This window comes from Micromys minutus (assembly GCF_963924665.1).
Source record: "Micromys minutus genome assembly, chromosome: 17".
In the NCBI taxonomy this organism is placed as follows: Eukaryota; Metazoa; Chordata; class Mammalia; order Rodentia; family Muridae; genus Micromys; species Micromys minutus.
The window spans coordinates 10,571,917-10,587,797 of NC_137952.1; the positions used below are offsets into that span (position 1 = coordinate 10,571,917).

The following is a 15,881-nucleotide window of genomic DNA, read 5'->3' on the forward strand; positions in this document are numbered from 1 at the left end:
AAAATACACTGTATGGGGGGGATTGTAAAGATGACGTGCGGATGGTAATAATCGTAGGTTTCAATTGAAAGGGTTTGTTTAGAGACAAATTGAAACCGTTGTGAGATTCAGTGTTCCAGACTCAACCACACATGCCACGGGATGCTAAGCAAAGCAAGCCCTGCCTGGCCCCACCAGCAGCCTCCAACCAGTGCCCCTGGTGACAGAATTGACTCAGGGAAGGTCTGAGGTTACTGTGCTAAGCAGGCTCTCTGCACGCTGTCTAATAGATATGTATGACATCTTTCCAAACCCAGGTCACAAATGTGCACTCACATTCCTCTCACAAAGGCACCTGGAGTTCTGACTTTCATTTGCATCTTAGCTGAAAAATTACAACCAAGACAACGCGCTGTGAAGTTTTTTTAATATGTAGACTGACATACCTCCTCCCCTCCTTTACTTTCTTTTCAGCCTGCATAATGCACAGTAACTTTATAATGAATACTTAACTAAAATGATGTATATGTGCAAATATCACAAGAGTTTTAATGAAATAACTAATGTACTTGAGTGTTACTCTGGGGTGCTGGGCCTGGCTGTGGTGAGAAGAAACCACAAACCAGGTGCTGCTTCCTTTTGAAATTTAAAAATATAAATATCTTGGCCCTTAGGAAGCAGTAAATGAGGACTCACTGTAGTTCCTGCTTTTGGTAGCGATTTCTGGCCTGAAGCCGAAAGTCTGAAACACAAGCCCAGAGAATGTTTTCTATAACCACTGTAGGCCCAGTGAAAACCAGATGACCCCATGAATTTATTTCTAACAAAATTGGCAGCGTCTCCATTCTCCCCATTTCCAAGCCTGTGGGTTCGCTCTGCCCTCCCCTTAGCAAACGCCCCTAATGCTCTGTTTCTACGTATGGGTGTTTACCTGCATCTATGTCTGCATGTCTTGAATGTGCCGGGTACCCTAGGAAGCCAAAAGAGTGCATTGGATCCACTGGGACCAGAGCTACAGATGGTTGTGAGCCCTTGTATTGGTGCTGGGAATCAAACGTGACTTCTAAAAGCAGCTGATGCTCTTAACTGTGCCAACAAACTAACAGGGTTGGTTTGTTGATTTTAAAATAAAGCTGCTTCTGTTATAGGGCTCTTAAACGTTTTTGCTAGAAGCCTTTCTAAAACAAACATAGCATCCCTGAGTACAGTATGAAAGCCATTAAGACATTTTAAGTGCTTTAAAACATGGCCACCTTAATTTGAAATCCCAACATGAAACACTGTTAATCATAGGATAACCTTTTTAAAAGATTTTTTTTAACATTCCATTCCTATTTTTAGGTAAGCTCTATATTTTCTCTGAGTGGCTGTTTCTATATTTTTATTTAATTTTGTTTGCTCATGTGTGTGCATGCATAATGTGCACGTTGAAGATACATATGCATAGATGACCATGCCTGGGTTACATCAGCAACATATGTGCAGGTGGAGGCTAAAAATCAACATCCAGTGCCTTCTTCCCTGATTTTCCCTTTTATGTTTTGAGGCAGGTTCTCTCCCTGAATGTGAAGCTCACAGAGTCGGCCAGACTGGCCCGTGAGCTCTGGGGCTCCACTTTTCTTGGTCTCAGCCCCACAGTGCTGGAGTTACAGCCCCATGCCTGGCTCTCTTACATGGGTGCTGGGGATTGAACTCAGGACTTCCTGCTTGTGCTGCAGACCCCTTACCAGCTTAGCCATCTTTCCATCGTGTCTCCTTAGTTTATTACACTGCATACTAGGGCTGGCGTGAGTAAGAGTTCACAGTGCAACACAGTCTTACAAAAATAATCCCTGAGTGTGTTCTCCCTTTCCACAATGCCTGAGGCAGCCAGAGGGGGAAAGGTTTACTGTGGCTCATGGTGTAGGATGACCAAGTCCATGGATAAGTTCGTCTGGCCGCACTAGAGTCTGGCAGAGCTGCACACATGCTAGAAATGGGCAAAGGAGCAGGCTGGGTCTCAGAACCCCTCCGTGTGCAGATCCCTAAGGGGACTTCTTCCAACAGTCCCCACTTTTTGTCTGTTGTTTGGTTGCTGGTTTTTCAAGGACAGGGTTTCTCTGTGTAGCCCTGGCTATTCTGGAACTCGCTGTGTAAACCAGGCTGGCCTCGAACTGATGGGGATCTGCCTGCCTCTGCCTCCTGCATGCTAGGGTTAAAGATGTGCCACATTACTGCCCACCAAGGCCTCATCTCTTAAAAGTTCCACTGTCTCCAAATACTGCCTCAGGCTGAAGCATATGGCCTTTGGGGGGCATTTTAGATCCAAAATAGTAGTCAAGGTGGAGAATTTTACATTTAACATAGAACTAGGTCTGATCACAGACTTCATATTTCAAAAGCTAAATAATAAAACCACACTAAAAGCCAGATTCCCAAATCCTGAAAAAGAATAGTGACATACTCATATTAATACCAGATGAGCATCTATTAATTTTATGAAATCTGGCTGTTTCTTGGCTTTTAGCTAAGGTCGCATGCAGTAAAACATCTTATGAAACCTTAACGAGGGAACCAAGGGATGTTACGACTTGTTTAAGGCAGAAGGCAAACGGTAGACACACAGAAGTTCTGGAATAGATCTGTAAACAGACCAAAGCTAGCTTCCTCTGGAGTGTGGAGAGGAAAGACAGGTGAGCAGGGCTCTGCTACTCCTCTAAACCGGACGGTCCCTTTGAGCTGCATCCGCCCATCTACAAGGCAGTCTTGTGCGGTAAGTCTCAGAACTGCGGAAGCCCAGAGCTACTATGTACTAGACCCAGTGATGCGGAGTTCACTGAGGCAGCTCTGCCCACACCCTCCGCTAAAAGCCAAAAGAAATGTGTGGGTCCTAATAACCAGGGCCTGGTAGTACAGGCCAGCAGTTCCAGCTACTCGGGGTAGGTACAGGTTCGAAGGTTACCAGTGAGATGGTAACCTACATCCCAAGACGTGGTGGAAGGAGAGAACTGGCTCCTGCAAGTTGTCTTCTGACCTCCACACACGCCTGCAATCATACACAATAAACATATTCTATCTAACATATTTTAAATGAGGCTTAGGGCACTTTTCTAACAGGTTTGAGGCCCGAGACCCAATCCCCAAAACTGAACAAAAAAAGAAAAGAAAAGAAAGGTTTGAGGTTCCCTTCCAGCCTCTTGTCCTCGTCCTCTGTCAATTGGCACCTACAATATTCCAGACTAGAAGATTGTCCGACAAGACCACAGTGCGAACCCAGTGTACGAACAACACAGAAGGTGCTGAGCGCCAGCTGCTCTCCCGGGGGACCCACCCTCAATTTCTAGCACCCACGAGACCACTGACAAACATCCCCAACTCCAGTTCCGAGGGATCTGATGCCCCCTCTTCCGGTCTCCGTGAACAACGCACACATATGGTTCACAGATGCGATATCGCCGTGAAAATAAAAACGTATTTTTCTTTAAAAAGAGAGAGAACAGTGTAGCAGTAGGTGGCAGCAGGACTCTACTCTTGGAGAATAGAGCCTTCCAAAAAAAAAAAAAAAAAAAAAAAGAAGAGTGTGGAAGTGTGGAATGGGATTAACCAAGGGGCCCTGTATCTTTAAATGCTCCAGACATTTTCCTGAGATCGTACCTAAGAAGTTGTACTGGACTCACTTTCCTACAATTAATTTCAAGTGCTTAATTTTTGCTTTCAACCCAGTGAAAGCTACGAGGCCTTCTCTCCAAGCGTTGGAGAGCCTTATTCCAATTATATCCACTAAGTGGTTGCCAAATAGCTTCACGATAGAAATACTTGGAGAGACATTAATTAGATCACACCATACACTGACATTTCTGAAAGTCAATTCAGAGTTAAATTTTGGCCATTTCACATAATTCAACCTATACATACAGAGTCATGGCTGCCCCCAGTCTCTATTTTATCATAGCTGTGGTGGGTTTACACTTAAGATGGACTGCCTTGTACAAGTTGTTTAGATAAATGGACTACTGGGACTTTGTCCGTCCCAGGATGCCAGTGTTTAGCAACAGTTATCTCTGTGTCCTCTGAACATCGAGAACATGTGGCACTAGCATCCCATACAGTTCACTGTGTGGGGCGTTCTCAGGGTTTGTGAGCAAAGGACCTCCCCTCCCCCAGGCTCTCATTCAAGTGCCTATTAAGAGCTGAGGGTATAGCTTAGCAATTTCGTGCTAGCCTAGCATGCAAAGGGCTCTGGATTCTGTCACCAGCACTTAAGAAAAAAAAGAGAAGAGCAGAATGGAGGAGGTAAAAGGGTGGAGGAGAAGAAAGAGGAGTGTGTGAAGAAGCTGCTTCCACTCTGGTGACCACTGAGTAAGACTCCAAAGGGGGCTGGGCAAAGGAATCCTCATTCTAAGGATGCTCAAAGGCATCTGCAGCCAGTAGGTAATCACTGGCAACAGGAAGGGTGAGTGCATGTACATCAGCATCAAATGGGATTGTTAAAAGCAGGACTCTCATACCAGTGTAGAAACTGGAGTTCGTCAAAGGCTGTGCTCCGCTCATTAATCTGTGAGTGAACCATAAGGCAAAGCTGATTCAATGAGCGCTTGGGTAGAGAGGTTTATAGAACCCAGCAGGAGAAGCATGCTCAAAACAAATGAGAATTCCAAAGTGAGATTATCTAGTTGCAGATGAAAATGGCAGTGTCGGGCTGGAGAGATGGCTTCCAGAGGTCCTGAGTTCAAAGCCCAGTAACCACATGGTGGCTCACAAACATCTGTAATGGGATCTGATGCCCCCTCTGGTGTGTCTGAAGACAGCAACAGTGTACTCACATACATGAAATAAATCTTTAGAGAGAGAGAGAGAGAATGGCAATGTCATTGAGGGTATAGGGGATACTATGAAATTTGACCCAAACTAGCACACAACTTCACAGTGTCCAGGCTCTAAAACAGAAACTAGAGAACTCAACACATAAAATCCTAGAAAATCAAGTAATTCTTGGAAAGGTCTGTTAAATATTGGAAGAAGAAGCTATTTGAATATAGTTATTCTGTTTGTGAGTTTGTTGGTTTTGCTGGCGTTTTGTTTTGTTGTTGGAAACTGGGTTTCTCTGTGTAACCCTTGTTGCTCTGGAATTCACTGTTAATCAGTCTGGCCTCAAACTCAGTGATCCACCTGTCTCTGCCTCCTGAGCACTGGGATTAAAGATGTGAGCCACCCCTGCCTCCCTGGCCTAGTGGGGGGGGGGGTGCGAGTGTGTGCACTCATGTAGAAACAGCAAGCTCACACCTCTGGGTGAGAATTCAGGTTAGAGCAGGTATATTCAAAAACATGAACCAAAGATGAAACAGAGGAGGAACTGAGGGAGATTCAGTTTATGTCTAACCTCCTTGGAATTATGGGAACATGGCAGTCCCCTCTTCCTACTGTTTAACTAAGCGACTTCTCATCTTTCCTTCAAGACTAGTCATTCTGAGCACTGTCTCTTAGAAGTTTATCATAAACGCTCAGTAAGCTTTCACATCCTATTCTTTGCTCTTAATTGAAAATTTCAAATACTTTGTTTAAACATCAAAACCACCCTCTGCTTTCTGTAACATACTATCTACCTGGGAATTTAAACTATCAACACCAAGAAACATGATCGAGAAAGGCTAGATGTCCTAACTCTATACTCTGCCTCTGTGTATCAGCATGTGGGGACCGTGTATGTGTGGGTGCATGTGTGGGGGAGCCAGAAAACATCCTCAGGGGTCATTCCTTAGGCACCACCTAGCTTGGTTTGGGACAGTCTCTTACCAGCCTGAAGTTCATCAAGTGGACTAGACTAGCAGCCCAGGGAGTTCCAGGGACCGTCTTGTCTCGGCCTGCCCAGGGCTCAGACTGCAAATGTGTACCACCAAGCACACAGGTGAAGCACCCCCTTCCCCTCTCATGCTGTTTTGTAACACTCGATTCTGGGGTGGGGGGTGGGGTCAGAGATGAAATATCTGCCTGGAATAAATGCTAAGGTTTAGCAGCTTCTGCATTTCAGTTCCTTCTTATTGAACGATCAACATGTAGTGATGTCTTTTGTAATGTGGGATTTCCAACGTGCTCTTCGTTTCTTGTTCTTTAAAGATAAGGCTCTGTCTTTGTCTTGTCATTAAATTATCTAAAAGAGTTTTATTTTGGTGTGGAGTTGAACTCTGTGTCTCCTGCCTGCCGAGCTTCTGCCCCACTATTGTCTGACCTATGCTCCCACCTTCCTAAATTAAGTGTAAAGCGAGTTAATAAACTCCTTTCACAGGACAAATATTCATTCACTTATTTTTTGCAATAGCATCTCATTTGGCGACTCTTCAAAATTTGAAAACAAATCGTTGGACTTAAAATAATTTTATTGAAGTTTGTTTTATATTCCAGTGCCCAGGTGTCTCTATGCCAACAATCATGACAATATCACTCACAAGTACCAAAGGGATTTAAAAAAAAAAAAAAAAAGTCCAAACACCCACACTGGATGTATAGAACATTATGCATGCAATGGAATAGTCATCAGCCTTAAAGATGAAGAAAATAATTTAAATCTACAGTATAGGGATCTTAAAGACGTGTGCTGAGTAAAATAAGCCACTCACAAAAGGATGAGACTGCAGGAGCCTACTTATAGGAATTCTGTAGAATCCCTCTGAAAGTAGCAGATTGCTACCTGCTGTGAGGATGGGTGCAGAGTCGGTGCAGCATGGCCGGCGAGCACGGGTAGGGAGAGGCAGATGGGAAGACCGCAAAGCTCTGCCATCTTCAGGACGTGGGTGTCTGTGGTTTGCCTAATGCCACAGAACTATAGGATTAAAACTGACTAAAATGGAGTCAGATGTGATGGCTGTCATCCCAGCACCCAGAAGGATGAGGGAGAAAAATCATCTGTAAGCCAAGCTTGGTCCAATCAGTGAGCCCCAAGTCAGCCTGGCTGCATAGAACACACATGTTCAAGGAGCGTGCCTCTGTGTGTGTGTGTGTGTGTGTGTGTGTGGCTTTTCATTTCTCTCAAGTAGAAATAAAGTTGCAGAGTCGTATAATAGCTCTTAAGTTTAAACTTCCTAGAAACTGCCTAATGTAACAAAGTAACTGTACTGGTTTACATTTGGCCAAAGGTTGACAGTGGTTCCATTTGCTCATATCCCGGCCAACACTTGCTACTGTTTTATTTGCCGAAGACAGCTGTTCTAGTAAGCGTGAAGTGGTGCCTTGAGGTTAAAATTTCCATTTCACACATTAGGAAAGTCAGTCTTCATACTTGTCGGCCATACACGTCTTGTTGGATGAACTTTTTATGCACAACTGCTTTTGAACCACTGAATTCATTGTCTGCTTTCTAAGAATTCTCTGGAAGACTTGTGGCAAGTCCTTGACAGATACGTATTTTGCAAGTATTTCCTCCACTTTGGTGTCTTGGTGGTGACTTTTGAACTGTGGACTTTCTTTTTCATGATTTTAATGGAGTCTAATGTTGGTGGAGGTGGGAGTTTGTTGTTGTTTGGTTTGGGGTTTTTGTTTGATTGTTTGGTTAGTTTAGTTTGGGTGTTTGTGTTTGTTGGTTTTTTTAAGACAACATTTCTCTGTGAAGCCCTCAGTGTCCTGGAATTCCTGTAGAGCAGGCTGGCCTCTGCCTGCCTCTGCTTCCCAAGTGGATTAAATAGGATTAAAGGCATATACCACCACTAGGCTGCTTTACACATTTGTAAAAACAGTACAGCAGGGAGAAACAATTCACTATAAATACAAAAATTTCTCATCTCTTTGTTCTGTTCCATTAGCCTACATGTCTTTATGGGAGTAGCTTATTGCCTTGATACCATAAGCCCAGAAACTCAGATAATGTCTGATTTGAAGTGTGTCTTGTCTGTACGTTTGTCTAGCTATGTAATGTCAGGAATTGGGGCTTTAACCGATTCATCTAGTAAGACTGGGATACTAACTTTGCTTCATAAAATTACTCAGAGGACCTATACAAAACAACTAATGCATAATACTTACAATGGTCCTTGACCTAAAGCTGATGACTAGTAAATGCTAATTTCCTGATTATGATTCAAATCTTTCTTTTCACTTATCATTATGAAATTTGCACTTTTCTAACTGGCAACAAGTTTCTCATGCTAAGTGTTATTTTTCCATACGATGTGTTTTTCCAACAGTTTGCTACCGGTCTGTTTATGAGTATTTAAAATGTGTCTCTTGCTGGACTTGGTGGCACAAACTTTTAGTCCCCAGCACTCAGGAAGCAAAGGCAGGTGTATCTTTGTAAGTTTGAAGTCAGCCTGGACTACAATCTGAGCTCCAGGACAGCCAACACTGCACAGTAAAACTCTGTCCCAAAATAAGTAAATAAATAATAATTTATCTATCTCTACAAATAACATGTTATTATTTAACTCTCCTCTGACCATTTTTTATCAGCTTTTTTAGTCCATTTATATTTAGTATAAGATTAATGTATTTGTGTTTAATTCCAGAATCTTGTTCTGACCGTGATCCTTATCTTAGAGTGAGGCTCAATCCAGTGCTGAGAATGTGTGCCAAAGCCCCCAACCTTGGAAGGGCCTGAACCTCCTCAGTAGTTTGTAAAAACTGGAATGAGTTCATCTGGTAATCATGGTGGCTGCAGTTTCCCCTTCAGCTAGATCTGGCAGTTTCTGAACGCTGCCATCTTCCCAGTGCTAGGATAAAAAACCTGAGATGAAAAGAACAAGTTCGTCTTGGCCAATAGTTTAGATACTTCAGGACACGGTACTTCTCCTTATCATTTTGGATTCTGTGGTAAGTACTACACCATGGTGTAGGTAGGTACATGACAGAAACAGTTTCTCACTTAATGGTAGCTTGGAAACAAAAAGAAAGACCAAAGAGGCTGGAGTCCCAGTTTCCCATTCAGGAGCATAACCCCCAGTGATCCAACTTCCTCCTGCTAGATCTCACCTGCTAGTGGTTCTCTGACTCTGAGAATATCTTTGGGCAAGTCAACATTCATTCAACCTGTGGGAGGGTGACAGTTGGCACAGTAACCATAACCTGCCCTAAAAACCAGCCAACAATTTAAGAGAGACTTAGTCCGTGGATTTTACTCATCCATCACTATCATTTTTGCTACAGCTTTTCCCCAGTCCAGAACCTGCTGCTTACTGCGGTCACCCCATGAGTTTGTTGGGGTGGGAGGTGGGGTGGGGAACCAGGCTGAGTTTGTCTCACATTTGCTTTCACGAAGTAACCAGATACTCTCAGATCCCACCTGGACTGACTTCTTCAAACATTTGGTTTATGTATATATTTTTATCACTGTTTTTTTTTTCATTACTTGGCAAAGAAATTAATGAGCTAATGAGAAGATAGAAGCCTTTGCCCCATGAGAAAACCCAAAAGCCTTTGCTGTTTAATTTATTGAGCCCATCTCAAGATTGTTCAAATAGATAGGAAGCTTTTTTCTTGGCAAACAAGTAGACTTGATCCTACACCAGTCTACAGAGAGGGAGACACTGGTATGGATGAAAACAGAACTGTCTGAGATATTTAAGTGCTATCTGACCAAACCTTAGGCATTTGCTAAGAGTGACATGGTCTTGAGACTATGAAAGAACTTAGGAATTTGAGATCTAATCAGAGTACAGATCAACCCAAGAAGGTATGAGCATTGCTTTAGAATTCCTTGCGTAGGTCAGTAGACTGAGCCCAGAGAAGCCAAACAAATTTAACACCTTCCTAATGAGTGACTTATGAGAAAGGCATTCTGAAGAGTTGCACTCCACAGAACAAAGTCTACAAGAATATTTCTAAACTCTGAAGCCAACAATTAAGAAGTCATACACAGGACCTGTTGTTTCTTAGAAGCAGATGGAAGTCACTTGTGTTTCAAGAATGTCACCTGCAATACAAGAATGCTGAAGAAGGTCATCAAGATTACTTCAGATTATAGCAGGGTCCTTAGGTAGACTGAGTGTCTCATTTCTGTCCACACACAAGTGAGTAACCTGGTTACCCAGAACCACTGTTGGATTTCCTACTATGGAGTATATTTTCAATGCTGGTTCTTCAGTCAGGAGCTAATGAGAGGATAGAAGGCATATCTATTATGTTACTAACTGATCTCTCTCTCTCTCTCTCTCTCTCTCTCTCTCTCTCTCTCTGTGTGTGTGTGTGTGCGTGTGTGTGTGTGTGTGTGTGTGTGTGTGCACCCCAGAAAGAAGGTATGGGATCTCCCTGAAGTTGAGGTATAGTTGGCTGAAGCTCCCTAACATGGGTTCTAGGACCCCCTAAAAGAGAAGAGAGAACTATTAACTACTGTGTCATTTCTTTGACCTACACCTGGTATTTTATCCCAGAGTTCAATGTAAGACATTATCATGTTTTGAGAAAATCAAACCGTACAGAGAGAACGTGGTGGCTCACACAAGTGGCAACCGCAGGCATCAACCACCACCACTGATACCACACAGGTCAGAGAGGGACCCTGAGAACTGGACTTCAGACTCCGAAGGGGAAACCAGGCAGGCAGAGCTGTAAGTTCAAGTCCAGCCTGGTCTATGGAGGGACTTCTAGGACAGCCAGGGCTACACCGAGAAAACCTGTCTTAAAAAACCAAAGAGCAGAAGGAGAGAAGGGAGAACTATAACATCAATTAGTATTTTGGGTTAGGAAGGGACTTGTACACAAGTGACATTTAAGAAAATAAAGCCCGTTAGTGACAGTTTTGTAAATCCACTTTTAACCATGAGAAATGACTTAGACTTGGGATGTTTTATGGTGATATCTAAGTTTATACAGAGTAGAATAAACTCATTTAATGGAACTTCCACTTTTTCTCATAAGCTCAATTCATCAGCTTCCATGCTTTTGCTTACTGTCAGAAAAACAGACATATGAAAAAGAGGTAGATCAAAACTGCACATTCACTTAAACGTGTGGGGTGCCGGGCAGAGCTCATTAACGGGACTAAGCATGATTCAAAGGCTGCTTGGATGCTACTGATAAAAATCTGCTAGGTTTATAAATAGGATAATCAAATGTGTCATCCAAATGTAAAAGCCTTAAAGAGGGTCTTTGAATTTGCGTATTCACTCTAATGGCAAATAATATTATTTGTTACATTCATAATTATTACAGTTACTGAATGTTCAGTGTTAAAGCCCCACTTAAATAATAATGTAGAAGGGAAAGGAAAAAACCCACCCAAGTTATTCTGTATATGAGATCCCCTGCTCTTCTTGCTCAGCTCTTGTCTGTGTCCTCTGGAACCAGCCAGTCCTCAGCTTCTCTGGAAACCGTGAAACCATCACACACCTTGTAGCAGGAGCTGACAAACTCCTGACTTGGCTCTTCTTCATTCATCTCAAGCCAGGAAGCTACAGCACTAGACTTAAGGCTTGGGTTCCAACTACTCCAGTCTCCCAAGAGGCAGGTACCTCGGTTGTTTTTCCAACACTGTATCCCTAGCACCAAGTAAAATGCCTGGACAGTGAAAGCATCCCCAAAGCATGATGGGTAATTCGGCAGGCAAACGGATGTGTACACTGGCACACTATCATGCCTTGGTGTGCCGATGACTAAAAATGAATACATTTGGGTTAATCTTCTAGTTCTCTAAGACAGAAGTCTGGCAGGGGTCTCACTGGCTAGAACCAAGGCTGTGTGGCTGTCCGGGAACTCCAGGGTTAATGTTTCCTTGCCTGTGCAGCTTCCAGAGGCTGTCCACATTCCTCTGCTTACAGGCACCTTCCTTCACCACTGAGGTAGAATGCCCAGTGACCACGTACCAGCAAAATACAGTGTAATTAATCAGTGGAGACAGCACTTCTCCAAACACTTTTATTAGGCCTCCCGATGCCTCTAACTAACACGACTCTGCTAAAAGTATTTATGCAAAGAGGAAAACATTATAAATGTCTTCTGTCAGACAGAATCAGAAAGAAATATGTGAGGAGACCGTGATAAATGTAATAGTGAGCATCCCCTGTGAGTCAAAAGCTCTAGGAGGAAAGATGTCGGTTTCTTGCTTTATTCTTTCTTTCATTTTTTAAAGCTTTCTGTTTGATTTTAGGTTTTTGACACAGGGTTTCTATGTAACCTTGACTATCGTGCAACTTGCTGTATAGACTATGCTGGCTTCCAGCTCTCAAAGATCTGCTAGCCTCTGCCTCCTACATGCTTGGATCAAAGGCATGTGCCACCACCTCCTTTTAAGACTGTGTCTTAAAAGAAGCCTTAATGGGCTATTTTACTGTTTTCTAACCTCATCTGCAGATGAGATGCTTTTCCACAAAAGAACTAGCCTAACCAGTTCAGGATAGCCAAGGAAGCCAAGGACCTGACTCTGGAGAGGAGACCATGGGACCACAGTGGCACACAAGCAGTGTGAGGAGTTTGAGGGCAGAGGGCACCACGGCCAACTTTACTGTGTTTGAAAATTCAACTGAAACACACTCAAAGCACTCTGCACAGCAGGACCATGACATAAACAATGTTTATTGTATCTGTTTAGAAAAAAGATGACCAGAAAGGAGTTTAGTTGTGAATTCCCACAGAGCCCAGCGCAGGGATTATTCCCTGTCGCTAAACTTCATCTTAAGGAAACCCTTGGCATTAAATAGCAAGATGAGTCTCCACAGTACCAGGGCAATGAAGTTTGGTTAAAACTTCTATAGGTGACACTCTTGCAATAAGTCTGATGGCCAAAGCACCCACAAATATCCATAAAGTATTTATGTGTATGATCTGGGATATTTCTGTAATAATACTAGGTATGTCCAAAGAGAAACTTGTAAACTGTGTAAAAGCAGCAGTGAAGTTCTACAGCCTGTACACTTTCTGTACAAGAGCACATGTATGAAACTGACTTCTGTCCTTGACAGAGACAAGGAAGATAAGGAAAAAGGGCATTTAAGAAGCATGCACTGTTAATCTTATCAACAAAAAAAAGCAAAGCCAAACATGACTAATTACTTTGCCTCGATCAATAAATAATCTCAAGTGTGTGCTTGGTGTACCAACAAGAACCTAGCCATGGGTTAAGTTAAATAAACTGCAATGTCCTGCTGCTAACACATTACCAACTTATGGAGTTTAAAAATATTGTGTGTGTGTGTGTGTGTGTGTGTGTGTGTGTGTGCGCGCGCGTACATTCAGATGCCCCCTGAGGATAGAAGAGAACATCAGAATCTCTAGGTCTAGAGTCATAGGCATGTGGTTGTGAGGTGCCTGGCATGCTAGGAAGTAAATCACATCGTTTGGTCTTCTGAAAAAGCTTCTACAGCCCCCAACTTGTAGACTTTAGAAACCACATACAGAGAGATTATTTGTTTGAAATTCTCAAAGGAATTTGAACATTTCTTTTTGCATGTGTGGAGCATGTGTGCGCTCATGTACAGGCACAAGTGTGTGTACAAGTGCATGAGCACAGTGTGTGTGTACAGTGTGTGCATACATTTCTCTCTTACCATTTTCTCTTGGGAGGACAAAATTAAAACATTTTTTAAAATACAATTTCTAAAGCAGATTCCATCAACAGCACAGCTGTAGTCATATTTCAGATCCTTGCCCAGAACGGAGACGCCATCGAAGCTTCAAAGAGCTTGAAGTGAACGCCTCTTCTGTTGGTGCCTTATATGTATTGAGATTTCATCAACAGAAATCTCAAAGGCTGACCAGATCCTGAAAGTCCAGCACATACCACACGCTGTGTCAGGAGAAACCTTCTGTATTTTTCTGAGCTTCTATTAGCAAGATAACTATAAAGAGGAAGCCAGGGATTCAACACAGACAAAAAGTTCCCCTTCCCCGGCCTGGAGGGAACAGTAGTGAGGACCTAGCATAGTAATAAAGTTCACTGCCTCAAGTCACGTGAGACAGAAGTGACAGGAATCCCAGACACTTCTGGGTACTTCTGTAATCCCAGGGAATGAACATCCCTCCAAGAAAAATGTGTCCACATCCCTGCCTCTGTCTACTATAAAGCAGATATGGTCCAGTCACACATCCCTGCTCATGACACAGTATACTGACCCCAGCACAGCCTTCCCTAGAAGCCAAGACACTTATGACACAGGCCATTCCAGACACAGCTCTGAGGTATGTGAGTCCTGCCCACTACTGATCCTTCTGTTCTGAGCTATTCCATCGCCTTCTGAAGGGATCCACTTGTGTTCAGTCTGCAAACACATGCCACTGGAAATTAACAGTGCAAGATCCTATGTGCAAATATTTGCAAACATTTTTCTTGAGCAATACACATTTTTAAAATTCAAGTGAAATCCAGGTACAGTCCAGGTCAGCTGCTGCCAGCCAGCCTCTCATATACACAACAGAAAAGTGGTCGGTTCCTGAAACTGGAGCAAGAGTAAGGCACCAGTGACTGAGAAGGTTCATTCCCAGAGTCTGGGAGGAAGCCTAAGACAGACATGCTGAGAGGCTTAATGCAAGACAGGGCTGCGCCAGCCTTGTCGGGTTTCCTAGACCAAATCCCACAATGTAGACAGCATGTGATATCTGGGCATACATAAGAATGAACCTTTGCCCACCAGTAGAACAATGCTTTCCCAGAAACTCTTCAATTAAAGTGATGAGGCCACATTCCCAGTACCATGTGTGATACGGGCTGCAGTTGACTTCTGTGCTATACAGAACCTCTACTGCGTTTCTATCCATTGGCTTTTGCCTCATACGATCATAACGGGAACTGGAGAGGCTAGTGCGTCTCTGATGCTTGTGTAGCATTATATACTAGGAACATCAGGCAGTCCAATATGATGAGGAAGGCCCAGAGATGAGGATCCAGGTGAATCAGGCAAGGCTGGAAGTCAAGAGAACAGTGGCATGAGGAGCTGGTCACAGACACCAGAGTGTGGAGGTCAGCAGGTGTTTCCCAAGGGCATGAAGACTTGGCTTGTGCCCTAAAAGAAATAAGGCAGTATTGCCCAATGCATGAGCCCCTTGGTAATCCATGGAGGCAGAGGGGTGTCCTCAGCTGAGGGAAGCACAGTTCAGCTCTGAGTCCTCTTGGCTACCACTTGCCACATCTTCTAGTTCCAGTTCATCAGGACTATCGAGGATGCTGGGCTCACTGGAGCATTGGCGGTGTGGTGGTGGGAAGCTGGGTGGCAGGAGCAGGTGCTTGTCCTCACTGCCAGCCTCCTCCCCCAACCCTGAGTGCATCATGGTGGCCATAGCCAGCAGCTGGATGTCCGAGTGGGCATTGGCCACTGTGTGCCGTCGGACACTGCCACACTTCTCCAGGTACGCCTCTCCTTCCTGTTCTGTTAGAGGGGTCAAGACCATGTCATTCAGAGGCCGTCCACCCGTGGACATCAGAGAGGTATAGTTCAGGACAGTCACTTTGGGCCGGATCCTGGAATGCCTCCTGGCTGCAAGAGAAAAGTCAGTACAAGTTTGATTGGGGAATAGAAACAGTGACCAGAAGCTTCTCCTGGAAGAGGAAGGGAGAAACTCAGCCACTGGGAACGGCTTTAGGTGGCGCTCTACTGAATGCAATGGAGAATAGGGCCATCCAACTGTCAGGCAGCTTTACCTGTTCACACCAGATCCTATATCAGGTCAACCAGAAGCCTACAGTAAATGCTCAACTAAAACTTTTCCTGAGTAGAGTAAATGTGCAATGCTTCCCTGCCCCACTTCCTGGTGCTGTCCAAGCTTCACCGAACTGGCCTTTCATTTCATTTTAACCATCTTCTCATTAAAAAAAATATATTTATGTATGTGAGTACACTGTCGCTGTTTTCAGACACACCAGAAAAGGGCATCAGATCCTATTACAGATGGTTGTGAGTCACCATGTGGTTGCTGGGAATTGAACTCAGGACCTCTGAAAGAGCAGACAGTGCTCTTAACCAATGAGCCATCTCTCCAGCTCAAACCATCTCCTCATACAACATACACATTTG

General features: G+C 43.8%; 1 protein-coding gene across 1 annotated transcript in view; it reads right to left on the bottom strand.

Moving 5' to 3' along the window:
* Positions 1-12,450: 12,450 nt before the first annotated feature.
* PRR5L (proline rich 5 like) overlaps positions 12,451-15,881 on the bottom strand; it is a 78,323-nt gene continuing 74,892 nt past the window's right edge. Inside the window, 1 exon segment of the mRNA XM_080931713.1 lies at positions 12,451-15,344. Coding sequence (XP_080787839.1) covers positions 14,944-15,344 — 401 coding nt within the window. The 3' untranslated portion in view covers positions 12,451-14,943.